Genomic DNA, 15,955 nt, shown 5'->3' with positions numbered 1-15,955 from the left:
GCCTGGCAAGCCCAAGCAAGTATGATGCCAAAGCAAAGTCATGCAACCACCAATTAGCGAGAAGCCTACCCTTCAGTCGAGATCTCTCAAAGGTGATCTTCGTCTTTACTGCCAAGGTTTTGGATCTTCATAATGGTTTGAGGGGGCGGTCGACACAAGCATGCAGATACTTGGTTAGAGTTCCTTGATTGATAAAACAGGCTTAATAGCTATTTATAGTAGGTTAGCTATTTATGATGTAGTCATCACTATATAAGTGAGGGCCTCAATTATTATGAGACACCGTTGTGCGGATGCACCACTAAAGTTCTGGCTTGGACCAGGAGAGCAAACATGCTCATGCCGTGCACATGGCGAGTACATAGGTTGGTGTGTTGAAGGCCTTCACGCAAGCATCAATGGTGTGGGACGCCAGAGTGAGACATGGGCCTATGGATTGTGCAAGAGCCCTAACCTTGGATCGAGGGAGATCAATGGATGCCAGTCATGGTTGGGAGGTGAGCTAGCTACTATCTTATGATTTGGTTTGGTACTAATTGTGTTTCTGGTTGTGATTAGGGCAGATCTTGTGGAGGATTTTACAGGTGTCAAGTCTTCATACCTAAAGAGAGTGGTGTCCTTTCAAGTGGCCCTCTTCCTAAGAATAGCCATGTGGGCTAAGGCACATCTAAATTTGACTATGAGTAATTTGTAATTCGTGTTGTCTTTTCCCACATGCCACACCTTGTCGATTCCTAACTCTTGGATGCCTTGGGGGAGAGAGAGAGAGAGAGAGAGAGAGAGAGAGAGTAAAAAACAAGCCTTTTGTAGGCAACGTATTAAGTTCTTATCGGCACCGACATGTGGACCTATTTGCATTTTTTCATTAGAAAAATGAAGCTTGGTAATTCAAAACAAGAAACCCTTGCTAGTTTTCCAACAACCAATCATATGAAACATCACAATTTTTTGTACCTCTTGAATGCGTTCCAAAGCTCGAATGTGGTCTAGCGTGTCCAATGAGGGAGAGAGACCACCATGTAAACAGAAAATCTGACAAAAACCATGTTTTATTATTAAGCAGGCTAAAAAAGATACATGTATAGTATTCAGATTTGATCAACTGACAACCATTTCAAAAACCAGACAGCTTTATAATTTTGCTGGCACTGCCCCGTTGTCAACAAAATGGCAGGGCTATACGCTTTGCAGTTGCACGTTAGTTTGCTACTTCAGTTAACTAGAGTTACTACTCGTTCTCTGAAGTATAAAGGTCATGCACTACACTTGCCTTGTTTCGGTCCTCTCACATGCATTCACAATTTCTCAAAATAATAAGTTAAAGTGGAATAATAAGTAAACTTAATACTAAGTTAAAGTAGTGTTAAACTAAGTTAAAGTAGAGTTAAACTAAGTGTTCAGGAGCAGCATCTCTCTCTCTCTCTCTCTCTCTCTCTCTCTCTCTCTCTCTCTCTCTCAGGTTGTCGGTTTGGCATGTATGGTCTTCAAATGGACCTCCTTCCCCCATTCCAATACAATCTGGACTCCCCATTTTTGGACCTTTCCTGGTAAGAAATCAACCACATCATTCACCTGGACTTGACCCAGCTTCACGAGTCAGCCATGAGTGTCCTCACTAGAGCTTCCCCAAAAGGTCCAGCTCTACAGAGAGCACCAAATTTCAAAGGATGGCAATGAGGCACCAGAGTATATCCACAGCCACATGTAACATGTGATAAGTATCGCCATCAGCCAGTTGAGGGTATCCTCCCACCGCCTTCGGATTGAGTCAAAGAGAGCTCAGGGCATTCCACAAGAGGCACAGGTATGCAGGTTATGCACGACTAGATTGAGATGGAGTAGCATTACGTATGCAGATACCCAGTCTACTTTACTATTCACACAAGATTTAATTGCCTTATTTAGGATGGTATTGGCCCCCTCTCATAGGTGATGCATATAGAGATCGAAGATATCCGAGTCTATACTCGATGGTGCTTCACCATCATTGGGAAACTCTGATGTGGTAGCACTCACAGAGAGGGGAACAGTAAGATACCTCTTAAACCCCATGACACATTTTTAAATCATCCCCTACCCCCCCCCCTTCCCTGGCGGGCTCCAGGGTGGCAACCACTTGCCCAAACCAAGAAAGCAGAGACGTCACAGCCAAGCCCATGACCCTCTGGCACCTTCCAAGTTGCACCCGAGGAGTCACTATAGAGAGAGGGTGCAGTCTCTCTACAGAGCCACACATCCCCATCCCCCAAAGTCTCCACCCACCATCTGGATTCTGCACGTACAGGACATTCTCAGACACCATAGAGACATACCACCATAGGAGGTGGACATTGATATACTACACCATTCGGAAGGAGGATGACAGCTAATGAGCTTTCACTCTCTTCATTGTTTACACAGATCCAAGTGATACATGGGCATGTCTTCTATGTAGATATTTCTTTTTTCATCATGCATCCAAGTAGTACATGAGCCTTGTAGCCATATTTGGTAGTGATGTGTGTTTGAGAAGTTGGTTTTTGATCTCTTGCAAGAAGAGCAATCCATGTGAAACAAATCTATCATGCATACAGGAGATCCAACTTTTGCTGCCAGTCAACAAAGAGGTAAAGGTAAATCCTTTCCTCAAGGTAGTTACAAGCCGAAACCAGAGTCATCAGGAAAGCCTACAAACAAGAAAGGCGACAAGCCAAAGAAAAAGGGCAAATGCAACTATTGCAGGAAACCTAGTCACTATATTAATAAATGCAAAAAGTGGCTGGAGTAGAAGAACAAGAAAGACTCGAGTATGGCTGTAGTTGATGCGTCAGCATCCAATGCAAAAAACAAAGAATCTGCAAATTATGCACATGATGATTGGACTTTCATTGTGCAATGCAGTTTTGAGTCTTTGCATAAGGATGTCTGCATGGTTGTTACAAATGTACATGTCTAGTATTTTGACAGTGGTGCTAGTAAGCACATTACTTCTCATCATAGTTTATTCTCATCACTTGAATATGCTCTGTAGGGAACATTATTACATGTGCAAATAACTCCTCATATCATATAAAAGGAGTTGGTAAAATTATTCCACTTGCCGCAAATGGAGGAACAATCACGCTCTCACATGTATTATATGTACCAGGGATCAAGAAGAACTTGTTATCTCTCTATGTCATTACTAAATCTTGCTTAGTGGTTCAGTTTGTAGATGACAGATATATTGTTCATGATCGCAGTGATGGCAATACAATTGTTGCTTTTGGTACATTGTCTCATGGCCTTTACATGCTAGATGCATATGAAGGACAAAAGCATGTTGTATGTACAACAGAGAAATGGGAAACGAAGAAATGGGAACGGGAACGGGAACGGAAACGGCTTTTTTTTCAAGGGAGGGGACAAAAACTGGAATGCCACGTAAGCATATTAGAACGAGCGGGAAGCGCGGAGAGAGAGAGAAAGAGAGAGAGAGAGAGAGAGAGAGAGAGAGAGAGAGAAGACTAGAGAAATTCCAATTTCCAAGTTGAAAAGTCAAGACTAATGCATTAATACTCAAGAGTTTAACTTCTACAAAAAGTTAAAATGAAGTACAATACCAAAAACTTGGTCAAGAAAAATAGACTCTAGAGTCTAGACAATCTCTTGCGGAAGGATATCTGTTTCCTCCTCATCATTTGCATCATCATCTTGAGCCTCGATAGGCTCAACCTCTTCATCCTCCTCCTCATCCATCGCTTGATGAACAAAACCGGATTCTTTCTCAAACTTATAAAAGCCAATAAACATATCACGTGTATACTTTGACTTCATCTTGGTCAGCAAACCTAAGTTCACATTAACAAAGACAAGGTCATTAGCTTTCTGAGCTCCCAACCGGTTCCTCTTCTTGGAGTGGATGTGACTAAATGTACTCCATAGTCGCTCCAATGCTGAAGAAGAGCACGCTTGGCTTAATATCCTTATGGCCAAATAGCATTGTAAGCCCAGCGAGACGTGCTGTCACAGATTCTACCACGTATCCCAGAGATACAAATATAGAGAGAGAAGATAGAGTGAGGCAGAGAGAGAAGGGATAGGAAACTTTGCACAGTACACCACTCTGAGCAGGGAACACACCCCGCCTCCTCTCAGGAATTTATTCAAGAACAATCCACAGGCACGCTTGCTAGGATCAATACAAAACCAATGAATACAAAATCAAACAAAAATATCAGTGTAGAAACCTAGGGAGTCAATGTCGAGACACGAGATTTCTGATGCCGAGCACACCACGGGCAAGAATCTCTCACCGAGCTAGTACTAGATCCAAATCCGAGTCCGAGTCCGAGTCCACAGCCAAGGCCAAATCCAGATCCAAGTCCAAGTCCAAGTCCAAGTCCAAGTCCAAATCCACATCCCAATCCAAGTCCAAGTCCAAGTCCAGGTCCAGGTCCAGGTCCAGGTCTAGGTCCAGGTCCAGGTCCAAATCCAAGTTCAGATACAAGTCCAAGATCCAAGTCCAAACTCCAAGTCCAAGCTCATAAACAAGATACACAAGAGATGTATGAAGATGACGAAGTGTATGGTGTTCAGTGCCCACTCCGGTAGTAGAAGCAATCCCCAAAGAGGCACACAGAGGTGTTTAAACCGGATCAATCCCCCACAAGCAGTACAGCAGTTGAAGGGAAATAGCTCTTGTTGGTGGGCAGGCCGCTGGCTTTGGCGGCTCTATCAAGATGGGGCGGCTAATGCTGGCGGCGCTTGGCTGAAGCTCGCGCAGGTGGCTGAATCAGGGCAATGCCAACTAGCTCTAGCCGGCTGTGTTGCTGGTTGGCTGCACTGCTATGGCTGGCAGCCCTTGGCTCGCTGGCAACGCTAGCTGCTGGCTGGCTGGAAGCCCTGGTGGGAGCCGACAAAACTGCAAGGTGCAGGTAGGGGTAAGGGTATTGAGGGCTAGCGGCACAAAAATGCAGACAATGCACAGCAACAGATGGTGGAGGCTGCTAGTGCAAAAAACAGAAGGCGGCTTTGGCACAGGTGGCAGCTCTGTACAGTGGTGCAGCCAACAGGTCCGTAAAGCAGTGGAGAGAAGGTGGCGATGATGATGATAATCCTCTTCCACTTGGTGATGATGTTGATGAAGGTGAGGGTTATCTTTAAGCTTCAATGTATGAGGAGAAGGGAGAGATTCAAGCCTTTTCATATCTTGGGGAAGCCTTGCTTTTTGCTAGAAAGCTTTTGCTTTTCCCTTTTTGCCTTTGCTTTTTGCTCTTTTTACTTTTATTAATAAAATACTTTATACAATGAATATTGCTCAAGTTTGACTACCTTTTCCAAAGTTTTTTAATGCTTTGCTTTTCTGGCTTCAGGGCCTTGCTTTTTGGCCCTAGAGCTGCTTTTTGAAAAAGCACCTTTTAGCTTTTTGATCCGTCTAAGTCTCCTCTTGCCAATGGTGCTCCTAGCTCGCAATCAACCTAGTTTGACTTTTTCCTTTTTCTTGCTTTTTGACCAAGACTGGTGCTTTTTCTTGAGCAAACCTTACAGTCCCTAATCCCATGCCTTCTTCCACTTGTTTGGTGTCTAGACAAGGGTTCCACAATGTGAAATAGAGCTCGGAGGGCCAAATAGTTACAAGCACCATAATCCTCCCACCATGTAACACCACCAACACAAAATCTGAAATTCATAAAATTAAAGATCTAATTCATAAAATTAAAGATCTTTCTTAAATGCCTATGGAGTTTGAGATAAAAATTGATTGACATATAACCTTTTTTTACCTGTCATGCTAAGCATCCTCCCATCCAAACATGCCCATTTGGCCACGATAGCTTGCAAGCTAGTCCTTCACGAGTCGTCGTTGTTCAACAGAGCCCATCAACTTTTGGAGCGTGGAGTTCCACCCCTGAGCGACCTCGCCATCAGCTTGTAGTTGCCTGCCCTTGTGTTGAAACTCCGGGTCCAACACATATCCTGCACTCTGAATTGCAGAATACTATGGTTCAAATGTTCTCAATCATCCAATCCATTGCCTCATAGACTTTTCCTATGATGGGTATAGCGCCATCAACCAGGCGTAAGAGGTTTACAATAGGCAAGCAAATGAGAAGAAGTTGCTTCACTTCAGGCCAATACTCCTCCTGAGTGATAGTACTATAGCACAATTGTGCCATGGCTGAATTAGAGGTAGGCTAAGATACCCAATCCGGGCTTGCTACCATTTGCTTCAAGGTTGGCCTCATGTTGTACAACGGCGAAGCATAAGGAAGTTATATGCAAAGTGAGTTTCAGAGTATTTCAAAAGTTCCTTCTTTGCAAACTTCCTATACAAAGCAAGTGAGAAATGATGCCGAGTGACAAATGTGATGATTTCCTTCCCAATATCTATTGTGCTCTTGACCCATTGCAACTTGGCAATGTCTTTTAGTAGATTATTTAAACAATGAGCCATGCAAGGACTCCAAGTGATATGTGGGTACCTTTGCTCTAACAAACCTCCAGCCGCTTTGTTTGCGGCCTCAATGTCTGACACACATTGCACAACATTTTGTGCACCATAATACTTTATTCCTTCACTCCACATTTCACAAACCACACCACATTGTGTAGATTTGATATACAAAGCTTAAGCCGTCAGCCACCAACAAAGACACACCATATGTAAAGCCCAGTGGGGCGTGCAATGACAAGTGACAAACTCAACGATATAGAGAGAGAGGGGAGAGAGAGAGAGAAGGGAATAGGGATCTTGCACAATACACCACACTGTGCGGGGAAGAAGCCCCACCCCCTTTCAGGAATTTATTCAAGAACAATCCACGGGCACACTGGCCAGGATCAATACAATCAATGAATACAAAACAGATAGATATGCCGACATAGGATATGCAAGTCGATGTCGACATTGAGGCACAAGATCTCTGATGCCGAGCACACCACGGGGATGACCCACAAGTATCTCTCACTAGGCTAGTACCAAATCCAATTAATCCAAGTCTAGATCCATGTCCAAGCCATATGTCCAAGTTCCATGTTCATGCTCAAATTCCATGCCCAAGCTTCAAGTCCAAGTTCAGGTTTCATGTCCAAGCTATATGTCCAAGTTCCATGTTCATGTCCAAGCTTCATGCCCAAGCTATATGTCCAAGTTCCATGTTTATGTCCAAGCTTCATGCCCAAGTTCCATGCCCAGGCTCAATATACCAAGTGGCTCCTTTGATGCGGCTTTGTCCAAAAACAATTCGGCCGATGTAGATACAGGTGAGAAAAAAAAAACTCAATTGCTGTTGTTGGCGTGGGCAGCTGAGGCGGCTGAGGTGTAAGTACTGCTCACACTAGTGTCAAGCTGGGAGAGGTGGTGCTGACAAGCAGCGCAGGCATAAACAAGGTAGCGAAACCCAACAAACAAGGTGGCACCAGTGGCAACGGCGGAGCTGGCTCTAGCGGCCGCGGCGCTGCACAGGGGTGGTGGCAGCACCGGCACCAGGCGACGGCGGTGGCAGAGGATCCTAGCGGTGGCGGATCTAGGCGACAGCCGTCTCTAAACAACAACGGCCAGCAGAATTGGGGGGAGGCAACTCTGGGACAAAGCAGGGTGGCGTAAAAAGGTGGAGAGGAAGATGATGATAATGGCAACGAAGCTCCTCACTCACCACAAGGAAAATCCTCCAAGATGGCTCTCCACAAGTGATGATGTAGAGGGGAGGAGAAGATGATGACAAGGTTCTTGCTCTCTCCAAGGTGGTTCTCCACGAGTTCTTCTTCTATATCTCTCCAAGAGAGTACAAGCTTCTTATATACTTGATAGGGGTGTCTGCTTTTGCCAAGCTTTGCTTTTGTTTTGTCTTCTTGTTTTTGCTTTTTATTAAATATTATTAATAATAGCCAAAGTTCTTGATTTGTGCTTTTACAACTTCAGGACCTTGCTTTTTGGCCTTGGACCTGCTTTTTGAAAAAGCGGCCTTTAGCTTTTTGGTCCAGTTTGATATCCTCTTTCCAATGGTGCCTTCAACTTTTGATCAACATAGTTTGACTTTTTTGCTTTTTCTTGCTTTTTGACCAAGATTGGTGCTTTTTCCGATGCCGACTTTAGGAACCCTGTTCCCATGTGTCCATCAACTTGTTCATGTGTCCGGGTATGAGTTCTATCATGTGAAAAGAGCTAGGAGGGCCAAATAGTTACACTATAGATGCTCCACTTTTGTTTCATTGGTGCGATGGTCCCTTTGATACCCGAGACCTCCTCTTCTAAGAGCTTTTCGCATAGTGCATCATAATTTGGTGGTTCATAACTGGGACCAAAGGCTCCAATCTCTGCCACCATCTCTTTAAAGAAAGGAGACCATGCCACATTGAATGAAAATCCACAAGAATAGAAGAAGCGAGCCACGGCTCCATCGACCTTGTGCCTTCCTTTGCATATGCCAAGAAGTAAATAAAGTGCTTGGTTTACCTTTGGCTTGAGAAGATGCCGCATGATCCCTTGCAACATTGGCTTGATGAGTCAAGGTGAGGAGGAGCTCCACGTGCAGCATTCACGAGCCTTGAAGCTAGTAGTACATGTTGATCTTTGCCAGGTCTTGTTTCTAGAAATGTTTGATATTCCTCCCTCATCCTTTCCTTATCCGTTGTTGCGATTTTCATGCATGGACCAATGCCGTGTCCATTAATGCCAAATAAATGAGCTTTCACACGTTGTGCACAACCTCCTCTCTGAAGCCCACAAAATCGGCATAGGAATTTTCTTGTACCACCTCTCGTTGTCACCTCTCGTTGTCGTACTTGCGAACTATTTCGACTTGTTGCCACCAATAGTCAGCTTGGGTCATCTCCTTCTCGGCTCAGGCCTCAGAGATTTAAGCTTCGATTGTTTGAGGATTCATTGTCGAAGAGTTGGAAGATTAGAGTGGTAGAGAAGACTAAGATGGTGATTGAGAGAGCGGCTTAAGATTAAGAGGGCTCAAAAAGGTAAGTGCAAAGGATGCTTAAGAGGATGTATGAGCTTGAGATGTGAGGAAGGCAAGTGTTCCTTATATAGGTGGATAGAAGACTCAAGGGGAGTCATGGAAGAAGAAGTTCTTGATGGGTGGGGTCGTGGAGAGATGGTGAAATTAATGCATGAGTAGGTGGTTATGATTCATGAATCATGAGAGAAGGTAGTGGTACAAGTAGTGGTCACTGGTGGTTATGTAAGTTTTCTTTTTTCTTGACAATGACACTACTTATTGAAAAGAGAGAGAGAGAGAGTGTGTGTGTGTGTGAGAGAGAGAGGGAGAGAGAGCTATTTAAAGGTTGAAGTTTAAACACAACGTGAAGAGCTAGAGAGAGAAAGAAAGAAAGAAAGAAAGATTTTATTAACGTCTTCCAAAAGACCGAACTCGGCCTATGAGACAAATCGGAGTACCTGTATGGGGTATCCTCTGTCATCCCAACAAAATGAAAAAGTACTGAATAAAAAAAGCTGAATCTGGGTGTGCAGGGAATGGAGCTCTACTACTAGGAGAATGCAAAGCTATATGCATGGAGTATACAATCATGATATGCAACCTAGCTAGCTCCATCCTGTACCATACTGGGGGTATAAAATGGTATACATCAGTGAAGGGGGTGTCCACAGCTCCCTGAAGAACATCCCTGGGTGTGCTCTGAAGCGAGCCAGTCGCTCCGCACCCTCTCTGTGAAACTGAGCTCTGATCTCTGTCATCTCTCTCTGGTATAGGCGTGGTGTCCGAAAGCCAGGTGTCCTCTGTCTCCTGCGGGCTCTAAGTGTCTCTGCTCTCTGGAGAGTAATTCCCTGCCGTGTAGGGGCTGGGAGGGGTATGGATCTCCGAAAAAATGTAGTAATCTGTGTCTGTCGCCCCCCCTCTGGAGCTGTCTGAGCCTGTAATAATGTCTCTCTGTGGCGCTGTATGTCTAGAATGTATCTCCCCAGTATGCGCTGGTCTGCTGCCTCAAAGATCTAGCGTAGGGAATGTGGCTCTCTGAATAAAATGGGATATCTCTCTCTGATGGCTGTATATGCTCTGCATCTGCATACATAATGCTCCTCACTCTCCACCTCCTCTCTGCACAATCTGCATACCCTCTCCTCTCGAGGGATCCGTGCTGCTCTGCCAGTCTCAATCTCCAATCGGTGTGATGAAACTCTGAGCTGACCAATAGCCACTCGGGAGCCGTGTGGTTTCTTGAGTAGTGTTTCTTTGCGAGCTCTTGGGTCGTTCTTTTTACAAGGAAAAAAAAGGTCAAAACCCTTGGAATAAAAGTCGCAATTCTGAATTCTTGCCTGGAATAAAAGTCAAAATTTTCTCCTAGAATAAAAAACGCTACTCATGAGAAATTGTGGCTCTGAGGTAACGATTAGGCTAGGCGACCCTTTTTAGAGCCCACAACAAACTATTTCGGTACCCAATAACTACCCAAAATGTCGCAAACTGGTTTTTTTTCCAAAACGTTTCGAAAAGTAAATGCATGAAGCTTTGAAAAAACCATAAAGCTGTCTCTTTTTTTAATGTTTTAGAGAACGCACGTGTCATAAAAGAGAAACGCATGCCTGTTTTTTCATGTTTCGAAAAGTTTTTAAAAAACGTGGCAGCCAAGGAATGCACGTTTCCTAAAAGGGAAACGGACTGGAAATGTTATGTGACGCCGTTTACAAAAGAGGAAACGTTTCAGTGAGAAACGCGTTTCGGACTGGCCCCTTCATATTCCATCATTTCCACCCCTACAATTAGTCGTTTCCTAGCATACAGTCTTTGCCACAAAGGCAATGGGTGATACTAAGCTGTGACATGCAAGTTTTGGTCACTTAAACTTTAGCAATTTGCTGCATTTACATCAGCCCCTATCAAACATGTTTGTGAGGACTGTATTCTTAGAAAAAATGCAACGGTCATCATTTCCTAAAGATGGTTCAACTAATCTGTCTAAAAACTACAACTTATACACAATGATGTATGTGGTCCTATGAGAACACTACCGATTGGGAGAGCTACCTCTATTTTGTCACATTCATTGATAATTATTCTAGACATGCCTAGGTATATTCAATGAAATAGAAATTAGAGGTTTTTATGTGCTTTAAGCACTTTGTTGCAATGGTTGAAAATGTTTCTGCATGTAAGATTAGTATCCTATGTACTGATCAAGAGAGGGAGTATATATATATATATATACCTAGATGAATCCAAAAACATGTCCAAATTCACCTTTTAGAAACGTGCATGTTATATACTCATGGTAGTCAACCCACAAGACTATATAACTATCAACTCCATTATGCATAATATGGACTAGATACTACGACATCCCCACTAACGTCATCAGTGCCCAATAGTGAGTGTAGAACTTTGTATCAAGATATGCTCTCTCTCTCTCTCTCACACACACAAACACACACACACACACACATAAGAGCATATATTCACACAAAGCTCTTCGTATTGAGTTTCTGTCAAACCTCCGGAGATGCAGGGCAGACTCAGTCATAATGAAGCCTAGCACTAAGGGAAGTAGTAAATAGAAAGAATTAGTACAGTGTAGTTGATAGGATAAATGCACCGCTTCTAAGGAGATTCAAGCATACATGGCTGATCATGATAAAACACCAATGTACTATGCCATATACACCTCAGTAAAATGGTATAGCTGAACGTAAAAACAGGTCTCTCATAGAGATATCACGTTGTACGGTCAAAAGTCTGGAGTTACCCCATGGTTTCTCGCTAGAAGTAATCGTGTGTGCAACATATGTTTTGCACAGGTGTTCTACAAAGACTTTGCATACAATTACACCTTTTAAAGCTTGGAATGGCTGAAAGCCCTCTACGGCTCACTTACACATTTTGCGTTGTCTTGCTTATATACTTGTGCCTGAGCAAATTCACAACAAGCTTAATGATAAGACTGTTAAATGTATTTTTATGGAATACTACTCAGAAAGCAAAAGTTACCGTCTCTATCATCTTGGTACCAAGCAAATTCTTGTGACTAGAGATGCTGTGTTTATTAAAGATGCAATTCAACTCTTCCTTTCTTCGCAAGACATATTCGATACTTTCCTTTCATTGTTCAATGCAGAACACATTGATGTAAATCATTTGGGTACTCAAAGGAATGCTGAAAATCAACCCACACGAGTTAAAAATCAAGGTGTTTTTTAACCCATAGATCAACCTATTTATGAATTAAATGTGGATGATGTAGTTGATGAGGAAAGAAAGAAAATTGAGGAGTCAAGAATTATGCCAAAATGGCTGGTGCAAACACTATGTGACAACAAATTGGCCACTCCTTTGCTTGGTAAAACACGTGCAGGTTCTCATCACATATCTCATGTTGACACAAGCCATGCTCTTATTGCCAGTTTATGTAATGAAGAGAAACCTGTCTCCGTTGAAGAAGCAAAGGAATCTGAAAATTGGAGGAGTGCTATGCAATCTGAGTATGACTCAATACTTAAAAATGATACATGGGATTTGGTAGACTTGTCTCTTGGCAAAAACGGCATTGGGTTTACAAGCTCAAATGTAGTGCAGACGATTGTTAAGCGATACAAAGCTAGGCTTCTTGCAAAGGGTTATGTGCAAGAATGGTGAAACCTTTACACCAACATGTTGTATGACTACTATGCAAAGTATCATTACATTAGCAGCACATAAAGATTGGAATGTACGTCAATTGGATATCAAAACTACTTTCTTGAATGGGGATTTGCATGAGGAGGTCTATGTATCCCAGCCTTGTGGTTTTATTCAGAAAGGTAAGGAATCAAAGTATGCAAATTGAAGAAAGCTTTATACTGTCTTAAGTAAGCTCCCAAAGCATGGTACGAAAAGATACATGCATACTTGGTTTATATTGTCTTAAGTAAGCTCCCAAAGCATGGTACGAAAAGTCTTTTGAGATGTCACATCTTGGACCGTTGCACTATTATTTGGACATTAGTTTTGGCAGCGTAATGATGGCACTGTTATGCTGCAGAGGAAATACATAGATGCGTTGTTGAACAAGTTCAATCATGAAGACAATAAACCTGTGACTACATCTATGGAGCCGGGTTTACGACTAAGTCTTGAAGATACTGTTAGAAGTCATCTCCTGTCTAGATTTATACACCAAGGCCTTTGTTGTGGGTGTGCCCGCCCTTATCAGGTGTTTTATCATTTTTCCTCACTCCCCGTATTTTTCCCCTATTTTTTCCCATTTTTCTGAGGCTTGGGAGGGTTGCCAGAGGATGCCAAGAGCACTCCAGTGCTGGCCGACTGCATGTTCATCAGTCGTGGGCTACTGGGCTGCTGGCCGACTGGATTTCCTCAGTCGTGGGCATTCATCTGCTGGCCGACTGCATTTATGCAGTCGTGGGACCTATTCAGCAGTCGTGGGCACTTTATCTGCTGGCCGACTGCCCTCCCAGGGATGTATATATAGGACCCCAGCCCCCATACCTTATTTGTATCATATTCAGGATCTTCTTGTGTATATAGATCAGAGTTACACGCCTACATCTCTCTCTCTCTCTTGTGCTGTTTTTCTGCCTGCGTTTTTGCTCGTGTTCCCAGATTTGGTCATCATCTCCGCTGCGTATTCTGACATGGTATCAAAGCCTTAGGCTCTAGATAGGTCTTGGGATTTGTGTGAGCAAGAGGGGGACTGTTTTTGTGGCTGATTGGTGGACTGTTTTGGGCTGATCGGGAAGAGGAGAAGCAAGAGGAAGGCGGGCTGATTTGCTGGACAGCCACTTGCAGGTTTTATTCCTTCTTTGTTCCCACTCACCCACCCTTTTCAGAGTACATCCCCGCTATGGCAGATCTGTTTGAGATGGCCGAGAGACATGTGAAGATCCCGACACTCCCCACGTTCCCGGTGGACCGTCAGTTGGACGGGAGCAACTACGGCATATGGAAGGTGATGATGGAATCCGTTTTGGAGTCTTACGACCTCGCCGATTTCGTCGTTGTTGGTGTTCCACGGCCGGAAGTAGAGGAAGGGGAGTTACCGTTGATCCGAAAGGACCGGGAGGCCCAGACACAGATGTGGGATCGTGTCAACGCCAGGGTCCGTTTGTTTATTTTCCTCAACTGCACACCGCAGGTAATCAATCATATAAAGCATATGACGCTGGCCAGAGGTATATGGCAACATTTGGCCTCACTTTACAACAGGGTATCGCCCATGAAGAGGATTTCCTTGGAAGTACAGATGCGGGTTATGAGCCCTGCAAAGTCGTCGATGATGCGGGAGCATATTAACAATGCTGCAGGCTCTTCAGCAGGAAGTTCTTTAGGCTGGGAAGGAGATATCGTCAGAGGACATGGCCATCACGTTGCTGTCACATTTGCCCTCTTCGTACTCAGCATTTTACTCGTCGTTGATTACCAGTGGCAGGCTTAGCACCATCACGTGGGAGAGCTTGTGCCCATGGTCCTGGACCAGGAGGAACGATTCATGAACCCTCCTTAGGGTGGAGGTTCGGAGGCCTTTACTGGCCAACGGTCGAAAGGCCGTAACTCGGGCAAAGGGAAGGCTTCATCGGAGAAGTCTTCTGAGAAAAAGTCCGACGCTGACCGCGAGAAGCTGAAGGCAGAGAGGACCTGTAATGATTGTGGCGAGAAAGGCCACTACTGGAGGCAGTGTCCCAAGCGGAAGACCGAGAAGGGTGAAGATTCCTCAGTAGCAATCATGAAGACTCCGGCTTTTGTGCACCTGGAGGTGATGGACATCGATGCTTCATTTTCTTCAGGCAGGGAGGAGATTGGAGGACTCTCCGCGACGGATACTCGGGGTGGATTCTCGATAGTGGTGCTTCCAGGCACATGACTCCTTCCCGTTCCGGTTTACAGGATCTCTGCAGGCTTTCTGGTCATATTCTTACTGGTGATACATCCACTATCCCAGTTCACAGTGAGGGCAGGATGGAGATAGTTCCCGATGGCAGAGGGGGGAAGCATTCCTCCCAGGTGTTGTATGTTCCGGCACTTGGTTTTCATCTGTTGTCAGTGCATCAGGTTTGCAAGACTGGCGTACGGGTGGAGTTTGATGAGCATTTTGTTGCTCTCCGGGACAAAGCAACAGGCCCAGTGGTTTGGGAAGGCGGAGTGGAGAATGGAGTTTACAGGCTTTCAGCACTCTCTCTCCCAGGTCCTCAGGATTGTGATGAGTGGTAGTCTGGTAATGGCCACTTAAGTGTGGATAAATCTAGACAGGAGATGACTTCTAACACCCCCTCTCAGCTCCTGGCTGTGTAACCAACCACTGGGAGCTGGGGTGCCGCCCGAGCAAGTCCTGAGAGAGCGACTTCATGAAGAGGTCCACCGTACTGTCCTCCGTCGAACAGAACTCTAGCAAGATGTCATCAGCAACGATCTCTTCACGAACAAAGTGCCTCGGGATGACCATGGGTTCCTCCGGTGGAAGCCCAAACCGGCAATGTAACCTCCTCCTGCTCCGTAAAACTGCTCCCATGCCATAAGTAGATCCCCTCGTGTCCGGATCTCCTCCCCAAACCGAGTCACTCCAACCGTGGAGTCGGACTCCATCAAACAATCCCCCTCCTGTGTACAAGAGTCCATGATCCTTCGCATGCCGCAAAAACCACAGGAAACGCAATCCTGCCTCCCAAAGAGACATCCGCAACCATGAGCTCAACCGCCTCATCAGGAAGCTCCCGTCCAATCTGGTGTCCATCAACCAGACAGATCAATGAACCATACAGCTTCTGAGTCACGGAGACATCACACTGCTCACAAGGATCAACACCTGTTACGGTGCACAAACAAGTCCTGGAAACCTTCTGAAGACCACACAAGGCCTTCTGAAACCTGTCAACCACCACCTCTGAATCCGGAACCACAAAGCCTGGAGAAACCACCTCCTTCTGCAAGTAAGCACGTGCCACCTGCCTGGCTTTCCGAAAGGTCCCCGTGGAGAGAACATCCTCAACTACTGGAAGTTCTATGTCCCGAACACTACGAGACATCAGAGCATAAGTGACCTA

The 15,955-nt window shown here is 44.7% G+C and overlaps 1 protein-coding gene across 6 annotated transcripts in view; it reads right to left on the bottom strand.

Annotated features, from left to right (window-relative positions):
• The window catches only part of LOC147616281 (serine/threonine-protein phosphatase PP2A-1 catalytic subunit-like), an 83,128-nt gene that overhangs the window by 44,327 nt on the left and 22,846 nt on the right, over positions 1–15,955 (bottom strand). For all 6 annotated transcript variants that reach the window (XR_015262470.1, XR_015262471.1, XM_086777349.1 and 3 more), the window contains exon 4: positions 955–1,032. Coding sequence is in view for 4 of the 6 variants with exons in the window: in XM_086777349.1 (XP_086633475.1) it covers positions 955–1,032 (78 nt within the window). In the remaining 2 variants the exon portion in view is untranslated. The remainder of the gene's footprint in view (positions 1–954; positions 1,033–15,955) is intronic.

The sequence above is a fragment of the Cibotium barometz genome, chromosome 38, assembly GCF_041138505.1.
Source record: "Cibotium barometz isolate CiBa-2024 chromosome 38, ASM4113850v1, whole genome shotgun sequence".
NCBI lineage: Eukaryota > Viridiplantae > Streptophyta > Polypodiopsida > Cyatheales > Cibotiaceae > Cibotium > Cibotium barometz.
Note: the sequence above shows the minus strand (reverse complement) of the source record. Positions and strands in the feature narration are given on the sequence as shown.